The sequence below is a fragment of the Salmo salar genome, chromosome 28, assembly GCF_965601325.2.
Source record: "Salmo salar chromosome 28, fSalSal1, whole genome shotgun sequence".
Lineage (NCBI taxonomy): Eukaryota > Metazoa > Chordata > Actinopteri > Salmoniformes > Salmonidae > Salmo > Salmo salar.
Genome location: NC_138318.1, coordinates 24095147 through 24117839, shown reverse-complemented (window position 1 = coordinate 24117839; position 22693 = coordinate 24095147). Strand labels below are relative to the sequence as shown.

The 22693-nt window shown below is 39.0% G+C and overlaps 1 protein-coding gene and 1 long non-coding RNA gene across 5 annotated transcripts in view; one reads left to right on the top strand and one right to left on the bottom strand.

Moving 5' to 3' along the window:
• Window positions 1-10477, bottom strand: part of LOC123731452 (uncharacterized) — a 44432-nt gene extending 33955 nt beyond the window's left edge. The window contains exons 1-2 of one of the 3 annotated variants that reach the window (XR_006762581.2): window positions 10259-10477; window positions 7232-7303 (exon numbers count right to left, since the gene is read on the bottom strand). This is a non-coding gene — a long non-coding RNA (uncharacterized LOC123731452). Of the gene's footprint in view, window positions 1-7231; window positions 7304-7752; window positions 7871-10258 lie in introns of those variants that run through there. The other 2 variants (XR_014383044.1, XR_014383043.1) reach the window with 2 other exon arrangements.
• A 636-nt stretch (window positions 10478-11113) lies between these two features.
• On the top strand, window positions 11114-14463 carry LOC106589716 (homeobox protein SIX2). 2 transcript variants are annotated; one of them, XM_014179984.3, is made up of 2 exons: window positions 11114-12219; window positions 13667-14463. In XM_014179984.3, the coding sequence occupies exons 1-2, from the start codon at window positions 11654-11656 to the stop codon at window positions 13968-13970; spliced, it is 870 nt and encodes a 289-aa protein (XP_014035459.1). In that variant the 5' UTR covers window positions 11114-11653; the 3' UTR covers window positions 13971-14463. The 2 variants fall into 2 exon arrangements, with proteins under 2 accessions (XP_014035459.1, XP_014035460.1); XM_014179985.3 differs by having other exon boundaries at window positions 11116-12213.
• Window positions 14464-22693: the final 8230 nt, after the last annotated feature.

The following is a 22693-nucleotide window of genomic DNA, read 5'->3' as shown; positions in this document are numbered from 1 at the left end:
CACACACACATTCACTTATGCATGTGTGCACACACACACATAGCCTGCCGCCTTGCCTCTCCTCCTGCGCCAGCTGCAGAGTGTGTGCAGACAGACGGATCCTACTCCCAGTGATTAGGTCTTTCATGTGCCCTGACCTGAGGGTGTTAAGTCAGCTTTAATGCCTGAGCATTGAATTCTCTACTGTCTTCACTGCTGGAGCTAAAGAGCCCCCCCCCCCCCCCACAGATGTAGTCCACCCACACTCCATTCCTTCACTGATACACTGAGGGGAGATACAATTTGAACACTGTGCCTTTCCACCAGCCAAGACAGGAAACAAATATGAATGTGGTATAAGCTTCCCCATTTCCTAGATGATTAATATTATAAGCTGAATGGATGCAGGTCTTGACAGTTAAGATGACAATATGAAGACAAAAGGGCCATATTTCATTATTACTTTCAGCAGTGCTCATTAAATTCTGTTACTCGATTAGCCATCTGCTGGGTGTGGGGGAGAAGAATGAACAGAGGAGTGGGGATGTTACTGTACATGTATGGTAGCCTGATCGGTGTTTTTGCTCCACTGAAGCTGTTTATACTCATCAAAGATACCCATTAGATGGTATACAGTACATATACAAAGTAATCTTATCAATAAATACATTAAATGAAAGAAAAATATATTTCATTATTTTCATACATGTTATAACCAATTATAAATAAACAGGTTTCAGAGGGGTTGGTAATTCACACATGCTTTTTCTAAGTGTCAGTGAAAAGAATGGATATAGTGTTGCCCGTTTAAGCGTCACGAGTTGCCAATGTGGAATGGACACATGTAGCAATTTATCACTTGTCTCTCAACGCGTGTGTGGGTGGCCGAGCTCCGGGTATTATTGCAATTTGTGAGCAACTGACAGTAATCCCCCTCTCCCAGTGAAGGCCATATTTTCCTCTGCATGCAGGGAAGCACGTCTTCAGTAAACCTCATCCTACAAAAAATGTATACTCCCCCGCTATATGTACTTCATGTACAGACCATGATACTGTATATACTGTAGACCAAAGACATATATTTAAATGTATGGCTCTGCTGTAGACAGCTAGAGACATGCTTACAATAGCAGTTTTTGAACTATTAATCAATCCCATTAAAACGTCAGAAACAGATACACCTACATTTTTGTACTGTTAGATGTTGTTACACATTCTGAAGTTGTATGTGTGTTCTTTTTATCTAGGAAATAATCATAGTTCAATATCGTTTCCTTTTGGGCCTAATAAACTATCCCTGCTTTTGAAATACTTAAGGGCTTTCTACTGAGATATTAATTATACATAAATATGTTTGCTAAAACAGGTTTGTCTGATTTTAAATGAATAATGCTGAAAATAGTCTTTAAGAAACAAACAATTCAAAAACAGTTAGCATTGCCTTCAAATCACACTGTTAAAAATAAAGGTGCAAGTTGGAACCAAATAAGGTTCTTGAGAGCGATGCCATAGGATAACCATTTTAGGGTCTCTGAAGAACGATACAAAATAGGACCAGAATTGAATAGCCCTGCTGTAGGGCCTTTTTCGCATATTCCCCAGTGTGCCATTCGAGTGGATTTTAGATATCAGTACCACCCATGACTGTGTTTGCTTATGACAAAGACATGGTTGTTGCATTCATTCATTTTCAGTCCTGTGACCTTCACCAAGTGAGATCCTAAGTGAATATGTTGTAATTGAAATGTAATTATTTAAGACAATACAATACATACACTGAGTATACCAAACATTAAGAACACCTTCCTAATATGGAGTTGCACACCCCCTTTTTGCCCTCAGAACAGCCTAAATTTGTTGGGGCATGGACTCTACAAGGTGTCAAGCATTCCACAGGGATGCTGGCCCATGTTGACTCCAATGATTTCCACAGTTGTGTCAAGTTGGCTGGATGTCCTTTGAGTAGTAAACCATTCTTGATACACACAGGAAACTGTTGAGCATGAAAAACACAGCAGCGTTGCAGTTCTTGACACACTCAAATCATTGCGCCTGGCACCTACTACCATACCCTGTTCAAAGGCACTTAAATATTTTATCATGCCCATTCACCCTCTGAATGGCACACATACACAATCCATGTCTCAATTATCTCCTCCCCTTCATCTACACTTATAAAGTGGATTCAACAAGTGACATCAATAAGGGAGCATAGCTTTCACCTGGATTCACCTGGTCAGTCTGTCATGGAAAGAGCAGGTGTTCCTAATGTTTTGTACACTCAGCATTTTTTATAAGGCCTTCTTTTGAGGGTCTAGTTTTACCCTAATATAGTGGCCTGAAACTCATAGTTTACAGGCCACATCAGGCCTGCAAGTCATATTATTTAGAATTTTTATTCACTTGCAACCTGCATCAAGAATGACTGCCAGACTTGGAAAAACTAAGATATAAGACCTTAAACATCTCAACTGGAACAACCATTTCAGTATCAGGTGCAATAAGCCAAGTAACAGATTGGAATATTTCAGAAAAGTGCTTGTTATTTATATTTGAGATGCATACGATTAATTAATCAATCAATGTACATGCAAAAACATTGATATTGAAACAAACAATTCAAAAAAATATACCGGCAATAGAGCATGCTGGGAAATATGATAATGATGGGTGTAGTTTTGGTTCAACTGTGGTTATTAACACCAACCCTGGGGTTATTTTACACCACTGAGTGTTAATTAAACTCTTTACAGTGTTACTTTAACTCTTGAATCAACAGTAGAAATGTTACACTGAAAACTCAACACTATTTAACACTGGCCAATTTGCAGTGTCCTATGAAAGGGACACATCTGCAGGCTTCCATACATTTCAAGAACCATACATTTCTGAAGAACTGTAGACGCCACATCAAGAACCCCACACTTCACTCAACGGTTATTTTTTGGGCAAGAGTTCTCCAAGGAACATTAAGAGCTGAGGAAGAACAATTTAAGAATTAATTTTCAGTACAGTATGATTTATTGAACTTCAACTAATGTACATTTAATTTTATTTCATACTGCTCATTGACAATCAGGGTTTGAATAACACAAGGTGAAGAATAACAATATAATGTCAATATTATCAAATGTAAAATGAGTAACATTCTCAAAATATCATAATAAAACTTTTCATGGTATTTCACCCCAGAACCACACACCAGTGTGTTGAGTTTTATCCACATTGAAAGGCAGACTGACCATTAAGCTCACAATCTGACACATTATGCCACCTCAATGATGATTGAACGTGATACTGACTTGCAGAAGTGAGAAACAAGTGAAATATCTGAGGTCAGTTACAGGGCCATATGTTATTACTTTGGAAGAAATAAGGTGAAGAAATCTTACATGGTTGACTCAGAACATCTGAACTTTTATGGGAAAAGTTTAAGTCCATTTTGATTAATCAAATAATTTGTTACAAAGAAGGATCCGTTCTAGGAATTAATCTAAATGAGTTGTGTTAAAAAATATCTAATGTTTTGGTCAACAGGAAAATGATTAATTTCCTGGTTAACATTAGCAAAAGCAGCAGTAGAAAGGAAAACTACTGTATCTGTAATGACACATATGGGCCATTTCCTGGCGTATACTGTGGTTGCACACTCAAATTGATTGTAATTGTTAGCTTCCTGAATTTTGCAGGCGTTTAATTTGCCAGACTGGCCGAATTAAAAAACAATCGTGAAATTCCACTCCTCCATATAAAAACAAGTATGTATACGTTTATTTACAAATCAAATATCTCTTGCCTAATCTCTACATGTTTTTATATAACACAATTAAAGGCACTCCACTGTAAATACTGACATGCTTGATGGACAATCTGAGATCTTGAGAAGGAACTCATTATTATGAAAATAATACAATTATAGAGTTTTCTTTCTGATGCTAAAGACACATGTTCAGAAGGATGGATCAGCCATAGTTTGGATTGGTGTAAGACACTATAGAAGTTCTAATGTATTGATTCTAATGTACGCTATTCCGCTATACATAGAGAAAACTAGGCAAGAACTGCCGTTGTCTTGAACTCAGTGTTCCCCCTATGTTCATTAAATCATTGCTGCCACTCAAAAAAATATTAATAATTCAGGATGGTAAAAGTTTTCAGTGTAAACTTAAAAGACTAAAACCAGAAATATAGTATGTAGGAAATATAATGGAGCTATATATTTGTTAATAAGATCACATTTGAGAACTAACAATTACCCAAATAAAAACTAGACAGTCAGAGCGAATCTAAAATTCCGAGTATAGCATGGCATGGGGCCTCCATTGATTTTGTTATGTTTGAGTCACTCAGATAGCATAACAACACTGCATAAGCCTTGACAAAATGTGTAGAACTGCATGAAACTAGCTTTAAAACAGCAACATTTTGTCTCCGGGGCCAAGAGGAGGGCCTTTAAATATTTTGGTCGGGGAAGCCCCCATCGCTGCTGAAAAAAATCCTAGGTGAAACACTGCTTGAACTCATGAACTTACTGTACTGGAAGGAGGTGAACATGTTTTAATGCTGCACGCAAACACATAAAACAGTCCTTCAAAGTACAGTAAAGCATGACATGATAATAGCTAGCAATGAGTCAAGATCAATTGGTCAATGGTCTGTATATGACAAAAACATGTAGGCCTACAGTATATCCTGCATTCTGTACTGTACTTATATGGTGCAGCAGTATCATACATTACTACAACTGACTGTATCGTGGAAGTATTTACTGGCCATGTGGCTTGTGACACCCCATGAACTGCTAGTTTCAAGTGAAACCACAAATCGCAGTAAAATCCAGAGGAGAGGAATGGATACAAACTCAGCATTAGCACATAACTAATTACTGTGGATCAATGTTAATAAAATATTTCCTGACATATAAAGTCCATGTGCTATAAAAGGGACCTTGCATAAGGGGAAAACATTAAGCGATGTTGCAGGTTTCTATGACCAGAGAGCGAACTGCATTACAGTATACGTAAAGAGATACCCTCCCAGACTGTAACAGGCCATTGTAGTCATAGTATATGCGAGTGGAGGGATTGAGAAAAGAGCACAAGCTGGTTGATGAGAGGCATCAGATTGTAACAACATCCTCTGCGGTAGAAGCCATCTTAGCTGACCCTACACTCCTTGTTATGTGCCCAGGTAAAAGCCTTTTCTCTGTCCCACACAGCAGATGAGTGCAGTACACCTATCCAGTCTATCAGATGCCCATATGGGGAAGCAGAGGTAATGAGGGCACTGTAAAGAAACCCTTCCCTATCAACCAGTGTATTTATCTAGTCTAATGCTCATTAAACAATAACATCAACTCAGGAGGAAAAAAGATACATTTTTGATTTTCTTGTTCTGAATTTGAATGTGAATCTGAAATTGTAATAAGTACTGAAACGAGTAGCTGTATCTAAGATGTATCTCCAACTTGCCTGTTCCTTGTTTGGAGAATCTGAATGGATGATGTTTTGGATAAGGGTTAAATAATTACATGATCATCCAAAAATAATACTAAAATGACTAAAATAGTAATTGAGTCAATGGCGAAACGCTGAGAAAATAAATGTACTGCTTAGTAAGAAAAGTTGGCAGATAATGCTGAATTACAATTTGAATAAATGGGAGAAGTCTGAAGCAGACTTTTTCAGTCATTCTAAAAAAGTGTTTGCTTGGTTTTCTTGAAAGAAATAGAAGAACGTGTTTATTCACCAATATTTCAGGGAATTTAACATTTGTGTCAAGATTCACCATCTATAGTGTATATATCATTAGTCTCACATCTTAAAGAACAAGGATGCCATGACGGGTGAGAGAGGTCAATAGACAAAACAAGCTGACAATCAAATCACAATGTGTTTTGCCACCAGCAACGACTTCAATAAAATGCCAATTAAGTATGTGTTTTGTCCATGTAGTTCGCCAAATCTGCCTTTGAACGCGTGCATTGGTCCCTGAGAGATGTTATACAGTGCTGGAACATGGTATCAGGAGGTTTGATGTGTCGCTCTATGGGCCATGTTGTTCATTTTTTCCTTCACTATCTCTATCATCAAATATGTTTGTGTAAATCATCGATAGTTGACCCGTTGTTTCTATAGCGTAGTGGCAAGTTAATGTAAGTCTACCCTAAAATGTTTGATAAAAATGTCTACATGTTTCACTCTACTTTGCACTTACTGTGAGTATAAACTATAAAGACTACCCTAGCCCTTATGACAATCAATGTAGACAATAGTTTGTTTTCTCATTAAACAACTTAAAACCCTTTTGGTTGTTTTGGAGAAGATAGGCCTATCAACAGGGGAAAATGCAGACCGCAGGTGCTCTCCTCTCTTCAAAGGTCTTCTTCCTGGCAAAACAGTGACGCCCGCGGTTCAGACGGCGTTTGTTTGTTAATAAAAGTTTTTTTAATGCAATTTACGCAGACGCTGGCCTATAATAATAAAAAAAAATATCACACTCTGAGAGGCTCTGGAATAGGCTATATTTTGTCCGTGTATGTAGGCCTATAAGACCAGAGTTAATGGGCCTAAATTGGTCTCCAAAACTGCACGCGCTTTACATAAGGTAGCTGTATCCACACAGCTACTTGCGCTTTCACCCAGCGCCTTGACAAGAGGCAGCCCATGAGATGTCACGCGCAGCCTGGGTCTCCGGGGACAATAACGGTTACCAAGCGTGAAGTATCAGGGGTGCTGGAGTAGCACTCCACTTCAAATTATAGTTCGTGCTATGGATGTGAAGGGAAAATGCATAATAGATTCAGTGTACGGGTGAAGTAACTAAGCGAGCACTGAAAATAAACAGGAATCAAATCAAATGATTGATTGAAATAATTAGTCTCAGTAGCGGCCCAGGGCCCACACTCCAGCCCCCGTGGAAATGTTGAAGAAAGCCACTTGTTGCTCCAGTGATCGCTCACACCTGCGTTGGGCGCAGATCTAATCTGCGATCTGAGATTTGTATACAATACCCAAGAGAATGTCCATGCGTAATTCTGTAAATCAGAGTACCCTAAATCTTACGCTACATAGCCTATAGGGATAGGCTATACTCATAGTCAATTGTTCGATATGTGTTTCTTAATGAGAATATAGAATAACCTGGCATATTCGTGAGCAGCGTAGGTCTTATTTCAAAACAGTTCTAAAAATCAGCTAGGTCTGTGTTATTGATAGCCTATCATCTACTGCGTGAACCATATTTGACCAACCTTGCCTCCTGGTCTGTCTGTACATTAAGACAAGATCTCCTCAGTCCTTCCAGTACTCCTTCCTGTGTAGGCCTATTGGGTAACAAGGTAGATATAAACATTTAATTATTGCATAGGCCCTCATTCATAGATCCTTAAACAGCAGAGACACCAAACGCCTGGGTTTAATTCGTTCTCTCTGTCTGCCCAACATGACATGTCTGAAAGAATGTAACTCATCAACCCACGTCGGGCCTGTCTCGGGGTAGGCCACGGAAAAGCCACGTCCCGCAGCCACCCTGCGCTCCCCCAAAACATCTTGCAATAATCAGTCCAATTAGTGGAGGTCGTGGCAGAGAGCTCTCGGGTTAGCGGTGGGAGGTTGTGAAAATAGGGGGCGGCTATTAGAAGAAACGCGATCCCCATTCATCAGCATTGTAATAATCACCGCTCTGACGAGCCACGCGGGCCCAGCGAAGCTCTGATCAAAATGATCCATGGAAACAAGAGGTTTACAAACACTGTCAAGGCGAGACGGGTACCTTGATTCGGCCTGTCACTGCCAGGTTCCTCCCGCTTGTAGCAGAGGCTTTGATGGGCGCTTGTGACTGCGCCGTCGCCCTACAGCGCGCACTTTCCGCTTGCAAGGAATAAATTAATAGGTGCATCTTTAGCTGCAAGGAGGACTAGACCTGTATAGGACATTGCATTGCTGTTGACAAGGAGGTGGAACCATAGGCTATAGGCCTATTCTGTAGTTGCACTGTGTAGCCCACGCCTAGTTGGCTCTTAGCATTTTCAGTTCATAATCCCTAAAGGCCCTCGCAAACAGAATGGCTTATTGATTGATGTGATTTTCGTGAAATTACTATTTTTTAGTAACATATAGCTAGGCCTAATAACTCAAACTATTTTCACATGGGCTAATATATAAAGGCTTATATGTCAGAACAGAATTTCAAATGGATTTCATGAAATATTATTTTATATGGTGGCTAGAGCAATGGCCTAGGTCTTTATATGCCTATACAGTCTATGACCAATTAGACACGATAATAAAATAACGTTTCTCAATAGTCAAATAGTCTACCCACAAGCAGTCATTATCAGACATGGTGCTAAACGAAAGGGGGGGGGGGGGGGGTACAGACGACCATTGTCACGGTCATCGCAAAAGTTATCATAAACGATTTGGGAGCTTTATGCATGTTATGGTTCAATTCAGAGACATTTAGCTGTTTCTTCTAGATTGTTAGAGAAGATACGCGAATTTAAAAGCGCTCGAAGTGGCTGGTCTGTCAAACAACGTTTGGGTTCTCACTTTTGCTCCATGAAAAGGGTTTTCTTAACCCCTCCTTTAGATCCGTCTTGAAGCACTATTTCGTGTCATTGACTGAACTTATACATTTGATATAGGCAATTGGAAGTTATATGCAATTGTTATTTTTTAAACATAGTTATTAAATATTTATTACACAGTTTCCCTTTCATCTTGTAGCCTTGGATTTATGATAATACTTGTTTAATTATTACACGCATATAGCCTATTAGCCTAATATTATTATTATTATTACATTCCCTTTGTGAGAATTTATTTTTAAGTGGACGAAGACGGGGAATATATAACTCATTAATGCTCAGTCTAATATGGTTAAATTAGGAATTTTTCATATAGGCTACTCGTTTACACGATTAAATCGAAGCGTTGTTTTTATTAATACCCATTTCAGCAGCCTTGTCCCCTGATGATTAGCATCAGTCAAGCTAATGCCGAAATACCACTCTGCAAACTGGCTTCAGGCGAAACCCAAGTCAATTTATTAAACACGTTCCTTTTGTGAGTGAAAACACAACATGAAAACGGATAAGGGTCTTCTAACAAGATAATTCATCTTAATGATAAAATGGAAACTAGTCAGTGTGCGTTTTTCATTTGTTTAACACCTCTTTCCTCGATCGGCATGTTAAAATGCATGATTTCATGTATGACTATGGGCTACACATTATGCATGCAATTTAACCTACAGGTGCATACGAGACAGACCACTGTCCTTTCACTAAGGACTGATTTTCTTGCAATTAAGTGGCTCGGTTTCCTGGGTCTTATTTAGAGCACATAGGTCTGAATTAAGAGTAAAACTAAACTAGGCTACAATATTAAAGAGAAATAGAGACTACCATAAATATTATAGCTTTTTGAACAAAATATATCCAAATCATTTTGGATGCGAGATGATTAGCCTACCTAAATTCAAATTTGGCCTATTAGCCTAATTGCAATCAATCTTAACATCTAAAAGTAATTGATGCGTGGAAACATTCGTCGTTGACAATTTTTCTCTACCCAAAAATATAGGCCTACGCATCTTATTTGTTGACTAGACGAGTAGGCTACACTTTCGTTCGAAACTTGTGTAGGAGCCCCGCCAGGCTGCTCCCGCGCCGCGCAAGGCTACCCTGTGATCACTGGTTGGAGCAGCTCGAGCTCGCCTGAAAGAGGGAAGGCAACCGAGGTCCATTTCATTGAAGGCAAAACAACACAGAGCAGAACACGTTTTCATCTCTTGCCATATTACCACCCTTTCCATTTATACTACAAGCGTCAGCGATTCTATCATTTCACACAAAATGTAATTTTGCTAAGCTTTCTTGTGGTCTGAGGTGTTATTAAGTTAGATCAAAAAGCTTTTCGGATGAAAGCTGAAACAGGTTTTTGCGTTATATTTTACAGAAAGCAGATACCAGAGATGCGTTTAAGATCTGTGGATGGAAAGAGACCTGGCCTCGTGTGATATGATACTAGTGAGTGTAAATGTACTTAATGAAGAGGTCCCTCTGTGATGCAATATAAATCTATCAACTGGTCAATTCTTCACTCCATCGGTCAATACAAAATTACATCTTCACAACAGGTAGCTATGGCACTCTCACTCAGAACAATTATTATTATTGGGAGTTTAAAAAGACATCATAGGTATATTTAATTATTAACATGTAAAATATGTCTTATATCCTGTCATCTCCAAACAAGAGGTTAATTTGTCTTACCGGCAGCATCAAGTAGGAGCTTTCATACCCCTCAGAAAGCCGTAGAGAGCGCGAGCTCTCCGCGCTCTCATAGCAGAATACACCTCTCTCAACCTTTGTTTTGTTATTCAGGCACCTTGTGCGTTTGCTCTAATGTTACAGTATTCCACATTGTACAGTTCCTGGGGATGTGTGCCCACAGGAGGCCTGCCTGCCTGCCTTGTTAATTTGTCATACCCGCATGTGCATTAAATACTCTACAATGCATGGTTAATTACACCAGAGGTTATCAATGCGCACATGATCTAACAGGAGTTAAACTAGGATTTGAAGGTGAGTGAACTGTCTTCAAAACTGGGCACTTTTCTATGATTTTTTGTTGTTGTTGCAGAAATCTATTTAATTCAATTGTCTCCCATTCCTGGAACACGTGTCAACAGTGGCCCAAGTTATTCATACTTGGGGATATACTGTATCTATAGATTTTTGTCACTGTGTCAAAACATGGCAAATAATGCAAAATATGTGGTGAAACTATCTGTATATGTTTATTCACGCCTAGCCTATAGTTTAAATATAATTTCTATACCACGACGTTCCAGGTGAATTAGGCCTACATACAATTCCTTATTACAATGTAATAAGCGTTAGATGACATATAATGAATAAGCAGTTCTTGTGGAAACTGTGCATACACATGTGGTTCCTGGTTATGGACATGAACATTGGGTAGCATGATCTGTCGCACGCTCTGGCGCCATCCTCCCCAGAAAGAGGGATCACTGCTACACAGCCTCGCGCTCTTTGGCTGCCTCGAGTGTCTGTCAAACATGAGAGAGAAAAAAATCCCATTTACAGGAAAAAATCTGGGCAATATTTCTATTGGTTGGAGGGCTTGAATAGAAGGGAACAATCAGTCAGTGGGGCCAGGGAGCCACCTCAAACCATATCGGGTTACATTGAATGACAGCGTAACCATGGCAAATAATTTGACTAAAACTATTGTCTTATCCTCACCATCCCCGGGTCAGATAACCAACCAATCACAGTTCACATAATCGCTTTTCTTGCCAGTTTAGAATAATATTATTAAAACAAGCGAGCGAGCCTGGTCTTCAGGAGTAGGTAATGTTGAAACGACATAGAAAAGGTGGAGAACGACTGTGGAAGGAGTAAACACTTTCTCTCGGTGTACCTTGAGGGGAATGCTGTGCATTTTGTACTGCTATTCATAAACCGGACTTTCATATTTTCTTTTCGATTGGATTTTATCCTCGTCATTTTTGATACAGCCTACTTTTGGAGACTTTCATGGTCGTTTGTGGACTTACAGTGTCGGTTACTTGCTTTAATGTCTTAGCCATAAAAGGGGACGTGTAAGTAGAGAAAAACAAACTTGTTTATTAACTTGCAATCATGTCTATGCTTCCAACTTTTGGCTTTACGCAAGAGCAAGTCGCTTGCGTCTGCGAGGTCCTCCAACAGGGTGGAAACATTGAACGGCTCGGGCGCTTTTTGTGGTCTTTACCCGCGTGTGAGCACCTCCACAAAAATGAAAGTGTTCTCAAAGCTAAAGCTGTGGTCGCATTCCACAGAGGAAATTTCAGAGAGCTTTATAAGATTCTTGAGAGCCACCAATTTTCCCCTCACAATCACCCGAAGCTGCAGCAGCTGTGGCTCAAAGCGCACTACGTCGAGGCGGAGAAGCTCCGAGGCCGCCCTCTCGGGGCTGTGGGAAAGTACCGCGTCCGCAGAAAGTTCCCCCTGCCTCGGTCTATCTGGGACGGCGAGGAGACAAGTTACTGTTTCAAAGAGAAGAGCCGGAGCGTACTCAGAGAATGGTACACGCATAACCCCTACCCTTCCCCGCGAGAGAAGAGGGAGCTCGCCGAAGGCACCGGGTTGACAACCACGCAAGTCAGTAACTGGTTCAAAAACAGACGGCAAAGAGACCGCGCGGCAGAAGCTAAGGAAAGGTACGAGTAAGTGAATGTTTACTCCTTGTCTTATTGCTTGTTTGCGTAAAAGTCTGGACGCTGACTTTAACTTGGATTATTTGTTAGGAAATACTGATTTATATATGCTAACCTCTCATTTCAAATCAGGGTACGGTAAACTATAGTATAATTTATTATAAGGTACCATTGATAATCATTCTAACTTTGATAGCTAAAGCAAACTACTACCATGCTTTTATTTTGCCATTTAAACTATCCATAATCAACAGATCCCAAATATTAACTCTGGCTTCATGATCACATCTGAAAGTATGTAAATGTAGATCATATATTTCGTTTCAAAAAAGTTCCTTGAATGTCAAGACGTTTTTATTCTGCTTGAGGGTGGTAGTTATTTTGCTATTGCTTAATGAGCTGTTTGTAGGCCTACATTTCAAGTTTCGAAATTATACTGTACAGAAGAGCTTTAATATGTATTTAGTCAGGTGTTCACTCGGAGGGTGTCTGCTTTCTCCCGCTGGCGACTAATTCAAACTGAAACCACTGCGTAAATCATGTCTTTCCACTTTAAAACCATGAGTCATTGGGATTCAGACTGTAAATGTATGCCTAATACACGTTTAGCAATAATTGGGCCTGTCATTTGCGCCTGCCAGCTTGTGTGTACACAGTTAAGGTTTTCCATTATGCCTTCATACCCATAGGCCCAAACTAATAGCCTACACCAGTTTAGATATAGTTCAAATGGCTTAACATATTTTTTTTCTAACATTGACTTGGTGAAATACAGTAGTGACAAATTCGTCTATTCGTCCTCATTAAGGGTAGGGTGGTGATTGATGAAATGTGTTTAGAAACGGCTAAATCCACTGCAGATTTCTAATAATCATTTAATTATATAAATGATATAGCAACAGTAAAGGTACTAATAGAAATCTCGCACACATTGCATTTCTGTTTAGGGGTGTGTCGTTTGCGTCTGTGTGAATTCAAAAATAAGTTGCATGCACACTCCACCAAATGCATAGGTATAAATAACCCTGTATGTATGTCCTGAACTTAGATTCTCCCGTTTTTATTATGCGGGCAAACAACATCTGCACAATGAAACTAGATGATGCAAGAAAATCTAACATTGTTACTAGTTTCAAATAGGCCTTGATTCATGAATTTCACACATTGTTGTTTAACTTGCATAGCCTAGCTATATGATAACTTCTTATTAAAAATACTGGAGAGACCGATGACGGCGTCGACATATCCCACATTTACCAGTTCCTTTTAGTCTATAGGCCTAAAACTTGTATATTAAAATCTGTACTAAATTGTTCATCCAAACATAGCTCGGTATAATTATGATAAGACTATTTGTTGTTTGCAAGCGAATGCATGTTTGTATAGGCTACCTGACAATATGTGCTAATATAGGGTTCATTATGACTTACCATATTATCATCTTTCCTTTCCACAGGGAAAACAACGAAAACTCCAACACCAACAGCCACAACCCATTGACTTCTTCCATGAATGGAAATAAAACACTTTTGGGGAGCTCAGACGACGACAAAACGCCTTCAGGGACTCCGGATAACACCTCGTCGACTCCGGCTATGCTCATCGCTTCAAACTCGGGGCTGCAGATGCACGGCCTAGCGCCTCCACCCGGGCCTAGCGCCATGCCAGTGTCCAGCCATGACTCTGTGCACCATCATCACTCTTTGCACGATACTATACTGAACCCTATGTCGTCCAACCTGGTCGACCTCGGCTCTTAAACACGAGACCCTGGTTGGAAAGGGACTTTCTGAGTTACGTGGATGTTTGAGAAAAAGCTTCAGGCACCTGAGGCGAGGTGCAAAGGCGAAAAGACAGTCAGGAAAATGTGGCTCACACGGTGAGAGGTGAGATGGTAGGCGTTTAGCTGAAAGGTATTTTACCGGAATGTAATAACATGTTATATTGTTGAAAACAATAACAATAAAATGTCTTAATTCTTGTTACTATTATCGTTATTATTTTAGGGGATAGATATCAACAGATGCGTAAACTCCAAGTCAGGTACCCCATGACCTTTTGTTTACACATAGGTTTTCCAAGAGAGCCATATTCAGTTTGATTTTGTTTTGGGGTATCATCGCTTAAGTGTTTTACTATCATGAGAGCCGTATGTGAACGATTAAAGATTATAATATCTTATTATTTGTATTTTCATTTGGAAAGCGACTGCATGTTAACTCTGCGATTAATAATAAAACATAAACAAATCGATCTCACTATAGTTTCATATACCCTTTACAATAAAAAAAAGAAATGCATTCATTTAAAGGGAGAACTTGTTTGATTTATATTATTTCAGCTTTTTGTTTGAAAAATGGCAATTCATTTTTTGTGTGGAGTTTGTTTTTGCACATCATAGTTGACCATTAAGATATATTTCATACGATGGAAAACACCACTTGTGATTTTTTGCAAAATGCTTTAGAACCACACTCACATTTTAAACTATATTTGTTGACCATAATGTCAACCAGTGCGTAAAGTAGCCTAGGAGGAGCATGATTTTCGTTGATTCATTATTTTGGAAAGGCGACAGAATGTCTAACCTGAAAATACATCTGTGTTAAGTCTCCGCGTTATGATTCCGATTTCGATAGTATCGTGTTGCAACATTGGGCTATCAAGTGGGCTAAGGTAGCCATTAAACCGGATGCAAAGGCGGCCCGATATGAGACCTGTTTTCTTTTTTTTCTTACTCTAGGCCTAGACCTGGGTCTATATCATTTCTCGAAATGTAATGTGACCAGACAACATTTCAAAGTAGCCAACATAGTCTTTGAAAACGTAAAATATATATATTTTTATAGCCTATATGTTTATGTTTTCCTTGTCTTGTTATTTTCGTGTTTGAAGATATATGATGAAGGTGTATGGCGCGTATAGGCCCAAAACCCCAGTGCCTATGCGTATTACACTTTTACAGAGAGGTTTGCTGTAGGCCTATATTCTAGGCCTACTGCTGTGCTGTGATTCCGTGACATATTCCCCCCTCCCCCCTTCCAATATAGGCTAAAGATAATGAAAACTCTATTGAAATCTATCTTAAATGCAAAACAAGTGCAGCAATTTTGCAACTTGCTGAAATGGGACATTTGTCCATTGTGTGTGTTAACTACATGCATGGACTGCAGTATGGAGTAGATACCCACTGGGCACAGACCTCAATTCAACGTCTGTTCCACGTTGGTTCAACGTAATTTCATTGAAATGACGTGGAAACAATATTGATTCAACCAGTGTGCCCAGTCGGTAGGGTCTACCGTTTTTTGGTATTATGCGTGTCAGGTCAGTTCTGCCTACTCATCTATCTATATGGTGCAAAGATAATATTTCTTACACTACGATATTTTTACAGTACTATGTCATATGCCTATGGAATAGAATTAAAGTATGAGCCTGACTACGGCTGTCAGTCTATGGCATTCTTTTAAAAACAGGACTGAATAGTGCATTGGCAATTATCAATAAAATCTGACACAAATGATTTAGACCATAACGGAGGTTGATGTTCATGTGATGACACTTTTTCTTTCCTCTTGTCGATGAGAACAAAATTGCGGTGTTCACGGAGACAAACACAAAACTAGAAACGTGTGTTGAAAGAGGACACTTTGTTTGAACAACTTCAACCCACAACCTGCCGTCATCCAATCTCTTCTACTTTCAAAGTCTTGTAGAATATTTCTAAAAACAACATTGACATAGGCCTATTCATTCCTCTTTTCAGGAATTGTCGGTATTTTATATTAAATGTTTTAGTCCTAACATAGGTTATGATAGTTGCATCTCTTTATTCAAATCAGTCCCCTTCCACGAGTCCTGGGCATGGATACCTTACGCAATTATAAATTGAATTGAATGTATGCCCTATGGACCCAATTCCATGTACTGAATATGATCTTTACAAGAAAAAAATATTTTGCTGTGTGGCCCTGGACTGCGTATTCAGATATAAGCAAGATGCTGGCTTAAAGTGTGTGACCATGTATAGGTTATACACAGTATTCGTATAATTGTGGCTATAACCAAACGTTTGTATTGAGTGGTGAGCATCACACCCTGTTGGCTTATTGATATTCAGCTCTCTCACTTCATTATTAGCAAACATTTTAGTGGATACTCAAAACAACCATGCCCCATAATACCGTCTGTGTTTGGGTATAGGCGTAACACCAAATACTTTGGTTCTCACAAAACAAATATTTTAATTTGTGGGAAGTGCAAAGTTCTGCTCTTGACTTTCTCTCTCTTTCTCCAACAGCTGAAATCCGAATTTTAACTAGTTTGTGTGAGTGCAGCATGTGTGCCTTAAGAGTGGCAGAGAGGTTGTTAAACTTTTGGGCATAAAATGTTACAAAACTCTTTCGGCATGAGTTGGGTTAACCAGACCCCTTGGTTATAAATGCAATGCAACATGTTGATTTAATGCTGGGAAGCCAGTTTATGGGAACATTACTCAAACTGCAACAACGAAAAGTAATGGAAACAGAATAAACAATAGTGCATTTTTGCACATTCCAATCTTTCGCTCTCTCTAAAAAGCACTATAGGTCACGTGAGCCTACTCCAAGTAGCCAGTTAATAAGTCCTTAATTAGTAAATGAGAATGCCAATAATCATAAATATAATGACTATTCAGTTCAAGGTTGAATCACGCATTACTTTAGCGCATATCTCTCATCGACACCATTGGCGAAAATCTGATATCAACTTTGGAGGGGACAATTACATGACATTTTCTCAAGAGCAATTCCTGAGGGGGACAGCAAAAGTAGTGCTGTAACACATAGCCTACATTGTAATATGGTAAATGTATATTGAGGAACCAAAGAAATAAGGTGTTTGCCGTACTCCTAACTACCGGTACCCAAAACTACACAACTAATCACAACAGCAATACCATTGCCTTTAACAAATCTTAGTTCAGTCACCAGTTTAAGTTTATAGTGGGGGTATCCATGGCATTTTCCAATTATGTTCCTATTTTACAAGTAAAAAAAATTGAGAACCTTTCATAATGTTGCCAAACAAAGACTCAACAAACTTACCTGAGACTCCTTGTCTCTGCCAGTCTGTCTCTGCATATCTGTCCCCAACTCTGCTGTCTGTGTGCCATCTGTTGCCTGCTCTGCCTAATGACATCATTGTGAAACATTTCCATTAGAATTTCATTTCTTTCTTATGAACATTTTATCAACTAGTCTTTGAGATATTAGGCTACTAGGGTTCTTACTATGCGTTTTGGTGTATTGAAAAATACTCTGATGTCTGTCTGTTATTTTTCTGCCATTTTTCTACCTGGCTGGCTGGGTACACACACAGTGTGTAGGTTATTTACAGTAGGAGATGGGCTTCTATCATATTCAATCATTCTATTTGTGCTTCGATCTAAAAGGTAGCTAGCAAATGTGAAACGGATTAAAATGACAAGAGTTGACAGCTGTATGAGTTCACCATTTACACAACATATGCTGCAACCTTTTGTAATTTTAATAGTGTGTTTCATATTGGCTGGCTTCCAACAATAGCTGAATTTGCAAAGCTAGCGAGCACCAATTCAGTTTCAGTGGTGTTTGCTATAATCTTTGCTACCCGGGTTAAATAAAGGTGAAATAAAATAAATAAATAAAAGTTCAATTGCGACAATTTAGCTTTTGCAACGAGACCATTAAATATATTTAAGACAATGGTAGAAGAGAGTGTAGTTCTGTTCAGTTTGGATTTCAGTTTATCGCTAACCTTATCACAGGGACTTTGAAGCACTAACTTACATCATCTGCATGCTGATTCCATCTTTGACGACGCCACATAAATGGAATAGGTACTAGCTAGCTTAATAGTTAATATTTGCGCACTAGCTCTGCATATTCAGTTAGTGTGTGTGTGCGCGATTGACTGGATTAACCTCACGTCAGTTACGTGCATTGAGTGCCTTTCAGACAGTAGATACGACCTCTCTGTTACCTAGCAAGCTAAGGAACTGGCAGTGGATCAAACCATTGTGAGGCAAAGGGTGGGGGGATCACAATCTTTTGAAACTTAAAAACGCGCTATTAAGTGTCTATAATCAGCACAATTTCTTTCATTGCGTATTATTAATATTATTTAAATTACATAGTTATGTTTCAGTGATATATTGGGGGGGACAAATCATATTTTTCCCAGGATGGGGGGGTCGTGTCCCCCCCGTCCCCCCCGGGATTTCCGCCCCTGATCGACACCAATGCATGCTTTACGCAATGCAATATTTACGCACAGGTTATCTTTATGCACCCCTTTGCCAATATTGTATAACATTATGGCATATATACAAAGTGAGACTCTTCTATTTCCACCAAGGAATGTTGACAGACGAATATTTTTTATGGTTCACGGGCCACACCAGATCCAGTGGCGAATGTCTTTCTACGCAAACGGAAACCTCGCTCACACAGGCACTGGTGTAGCCTGCTGTTAGACCATACACCAGGTAATATATTGTGGGCCCTTATACTTTAACTATGGGTTTAGCCTGGCCTTTATCATGGAAATGATTGGAATATGTTATTAGTCTGTAGGCCTAATTCTTCTGTTCATGCCCACGCGTCAAATTACTCATATGCAGGAATGAATGACATTCGCATTGTTCTGTAATTGTCAAATATGACTAATTATGTATATCTGATATGTATTTAAATGCGGGATTTTAGTCAATTGAAATGTCATTCTAGACAATATAGTGCTCGTCAAGATTTGGGGATGACATTTTTCTCATGTTTTTTTTTGGTAATTTAATCTGATATAGTTTTCCTGATAAAATTGAGATTTTAACAAAATATCAATAACAGACTAAGGACTATATTTTTATGTAAACAACGCTCTTGTTTTCTAAAATGCTATTGATTGTGATTGGGCTAGTCTCCTAACCAAGCAACATGTTCACTTAAAACCTTCTCTGACATGTTGGTACAATTCACCCGTAGCTAGCTTTTAATTACACGTGAATACAAGATAGGGGTTAATAAGCATAGACAGTATTGATTTCTAGGCATGTACAGTGCATTCGGGAAGTATTCAGACCCCTTGACTTTTTCAAAATTTTGTTATGTTACACCCTTATTTTTTTCGTCATCAATCTACACACAATACCCCATAATGACAAAGTGAAAACAGGTTTGAAGACATATTTGCAAATGTATTAAAAATAAAAAACAGAAATACCTTATTTAGATAAATATTCAGACCCTTTGCTATGAGACACGAAATTGAGTTCAGGTGCATCCTGTTTCCGTTGATCATACTTGAAATGTTTCTACAACTTGATTGGAGACCACCTGTGGTAAATTCAACTGATTGGACATGATTTGGAAAGGCACACACCTGTCTATATAAGGTCCCACAGTTGACAGTGCATGTCAGAGCAAAAACCAAGCCATGAGTGAGAAGGAATTGTCCGTAGAGCTCCGAGACAGGATTGTATCTAGGCACAGGTCTAGGGAAGGGTACCGAAACGTTTCTGCAGCATTGAAGGTCCCCAATAACACATTACCATCCATCATTCTTAAACGGAAGAGGTTTGGAACCACCAAGACTCGGCCAAACTGAGCGATTTGGGGAGAAGGGCCTTGATCGGGGAGGTGACCAAGAACCCGATGGTCACTCTGACAGAGCTCCAGAGTTCCTCTGTGGAGATGGGAGAACCTTCCAGAAGGACAACCATCTCTGCAGCACTCCACCAATCAGGCCTTTATGGTAGAGTGGCCAGATGGAAGCAACTCCTCAGTAAAAGGCACATGACAGCCGTTTGGAGTTGCCAAAAGGCACCTAAAGAACTCTCAGACCATAAGAAACCAAGATTGAACTCTTTGACCTGAATGCCAAGCATCACGTCTGGAGGAAACCTGGTAACATCCCTACGGTGAAGAATGGTGGTGTCAGCATCATGCTGTTGGGATGTTTTTCAGCAGCAGGGACTGGGAGTCTAGTCAGGATCGAGGGAAAGATTAACTGAGCAAAGTACAGAGAGATCCTTGATGAAAATCTGCTCAAGAGTGCTCAGGACAACAACCCTAAGCGCACAGTGAAGACAACGCAAGAGTGGCTTCAGGACAAGTCTCTGAATGTCCTTGAGTGGCCAAGTCAGAGCCTGGACTTGAACACGATCGAACATCTCTGGAGAGACCTAAAAATAGCTGTGCAGTGACGCTCCCCATCCAACCTGAAGGAGCTTGAGAGGATCGGCAAAGAAGAATGGGAGAAACTCCCAATATAGCCACACTCCACGGCCGTCAACGGATCTAAGGCAATCTATTACCTGTACACTCATTTAGAACATAGAGATTTTTACAATCATCACTGAAATCTTCACCAAAAGTTATTTGAAGGTGTTGCCTTTCATTTTATTCTGTGACATATAGGAATTTGAGGATGTTACATGACCTATAGCTAGGCCTACCTATACCTATAGTACAATTGAGACAGTGTTCTGATACTAAACTCACAAATGTTTGTTTATATGCATGTTGACAGGCTCCAGTCACCAGAGTATACTAGCTAGATAACGTAAGGCACAAGACGGATGGAATTTCAACTGTTTAGTTTATTTTCGGTTGTTGTTCCTATATTTATTGGACTATAAAGTCACATAGATGGGACTTCTGTTGACAAAGGAGAACATCCAATTATATTCAAGACAACTAAAGAATATTCTAATCCCCCAAAACTTCCAGGCTATATAAATATGTCCTTTTACATTGACTAAAAGACACCCAAACAATGATTATTATTATTATTAGAATGATTATTATTATTATTTTTATTATTATTATTATTATTAGTAGTAGTAGTAATAGTGATAATAGCAGTAGTAGTAGAAGTAGTAGTAGTGATTGTAGTTGTAGTACTAGTGATAGTAATAGTAGTAGTTGTGATAGTAGTGATAGTGGTAGTAGTAGTAGTAGTGGTAGTAGTAGTATTAGTAGTAGTAGTAGTAGTAGTGGTAGTAGTAGTAGTAGTAGTAGTAGTAGTAGTAGTAGTGGTAGTAGTAGTAGTAGTAGTAGTAGTAGTAGTAGTAGTAGTAGTAGTGATAGTAGTAGTAGTAGTGATAGTAGTAGTAGTGATAGTAATAGTAGTAGTACTAGTAGTAGTAGTAGTGATAGTAGTAGTGATAGTAGTAGTAGTGATAGTAGTCGTAGTAGTAGTAGTAGTCGTAGTAGTGATAGTAGTGATAGTAATAATAATAGTAGTAGTAGTAGTAGTACTAGTAGTAGTGATAGTAGTAGTAGTGATAGTAGAAGTAGTCGTAGTAGTGATAGTAGTGATAGTAATAATAATAGTAGTAGTAGTAGTAGTGATAGTAGTGATAGTAATAATAATAGTAGTAGTAGTAGTAGTTGTAGTAGTGATAGTAATAATAATAATAGTAGTAGTAGTAGTAGTGATAGTAGTGATAGTAATAATAATAGTAGTAGTAGTAGTAGTCATAGTAGTGATAGTAATAATAATAGTAGTAGTAGTAGTTGTAGTAGTGATAGTAATAATAATAATAATAGTAGTAGTAGTAGTGATAGTAGTAGTAGTAGTCGTAGTAGTGATAGTAGTGATAGTAATAATAATAATAGTAGTAGTAGTAGTAGTAGTTGTAATAGTGATAGTAGTATTAGTAGTAGTAGTAGCTTCCCTGTGGCTCAGTTGGTAGAGCATGGTGTTTGCAACGCCAGCATGGTGTGTGCAACGCCAGGGTTGTGGGTTCGATTCCCATGGGGGGCCAGTACAAAAAATAAAATTAAAATAAATAAATCAAAAAATTAAAAAATGCATGAAATGAAATGTATGCATTCACTACTGTAAGTCGCTCTCGATAAGAGCGTCTGCTAAAATGTCGTAGTAGTAGTGATAGTAGTAATATTAGTTTTAATAATCCATTGTTGTTCTTGCTGTCGTTATATATTTAAGCAATAAGGACTGAGGGGTTGTGTTATATTGCCAATATACCACGGCTAAGGGCTGTTCATAGGCACAATGTGAAGCGGAGTGCCTGGATACAGCCCTTAGCTGTATATTGGCCATATACCACAAACCCCCGAGGTGCCGTATTGCTATTATAAACTGGTTACCAACATAATTAGAACAGTAAACAAGTAATGTGCTTCATACCTGTGGTATATTGTCTGGTACACTACGGCTTTCAGTCAGTCAGCATCCAGGACCCAAACTACCAGGTTTATAATATTAATTATACATTATTTTTTTTAATTGTCGTAGCCTACTAGTCATCAACATTCATTAATAACTATCCGTTACATAGGTGTGATGGAATGTTTTGTGCAGAGTTGAGAACCGTTCCATGGAGTGAGGTACAGTGGGATGTGTATTGATGGACACAATGATTACAACATTTCTTGGCTTATAATGCAGTTTGAGTGTATCAGGTGCATCTCATAAAGCAAAGGAAACCAGTGGG

Excerpts from the sequence above, each read along its gene's own strand:
- LOC106589716 (XM_014179984.3), top strand. The coding sequence starts at position 11,654 with ATGTCTATGCTTCCAACTTTTGGCTTTACGCAAGAGCAAGTCGCTTGC. Across the intron at positions 12,220-13,666 it reads GAAGCTAAGGAAAGGTACGA|GGAAAACAACGAAAACTCCA; the intron begins GTAAGTGAATGT and ends TCCTTTCCACAG.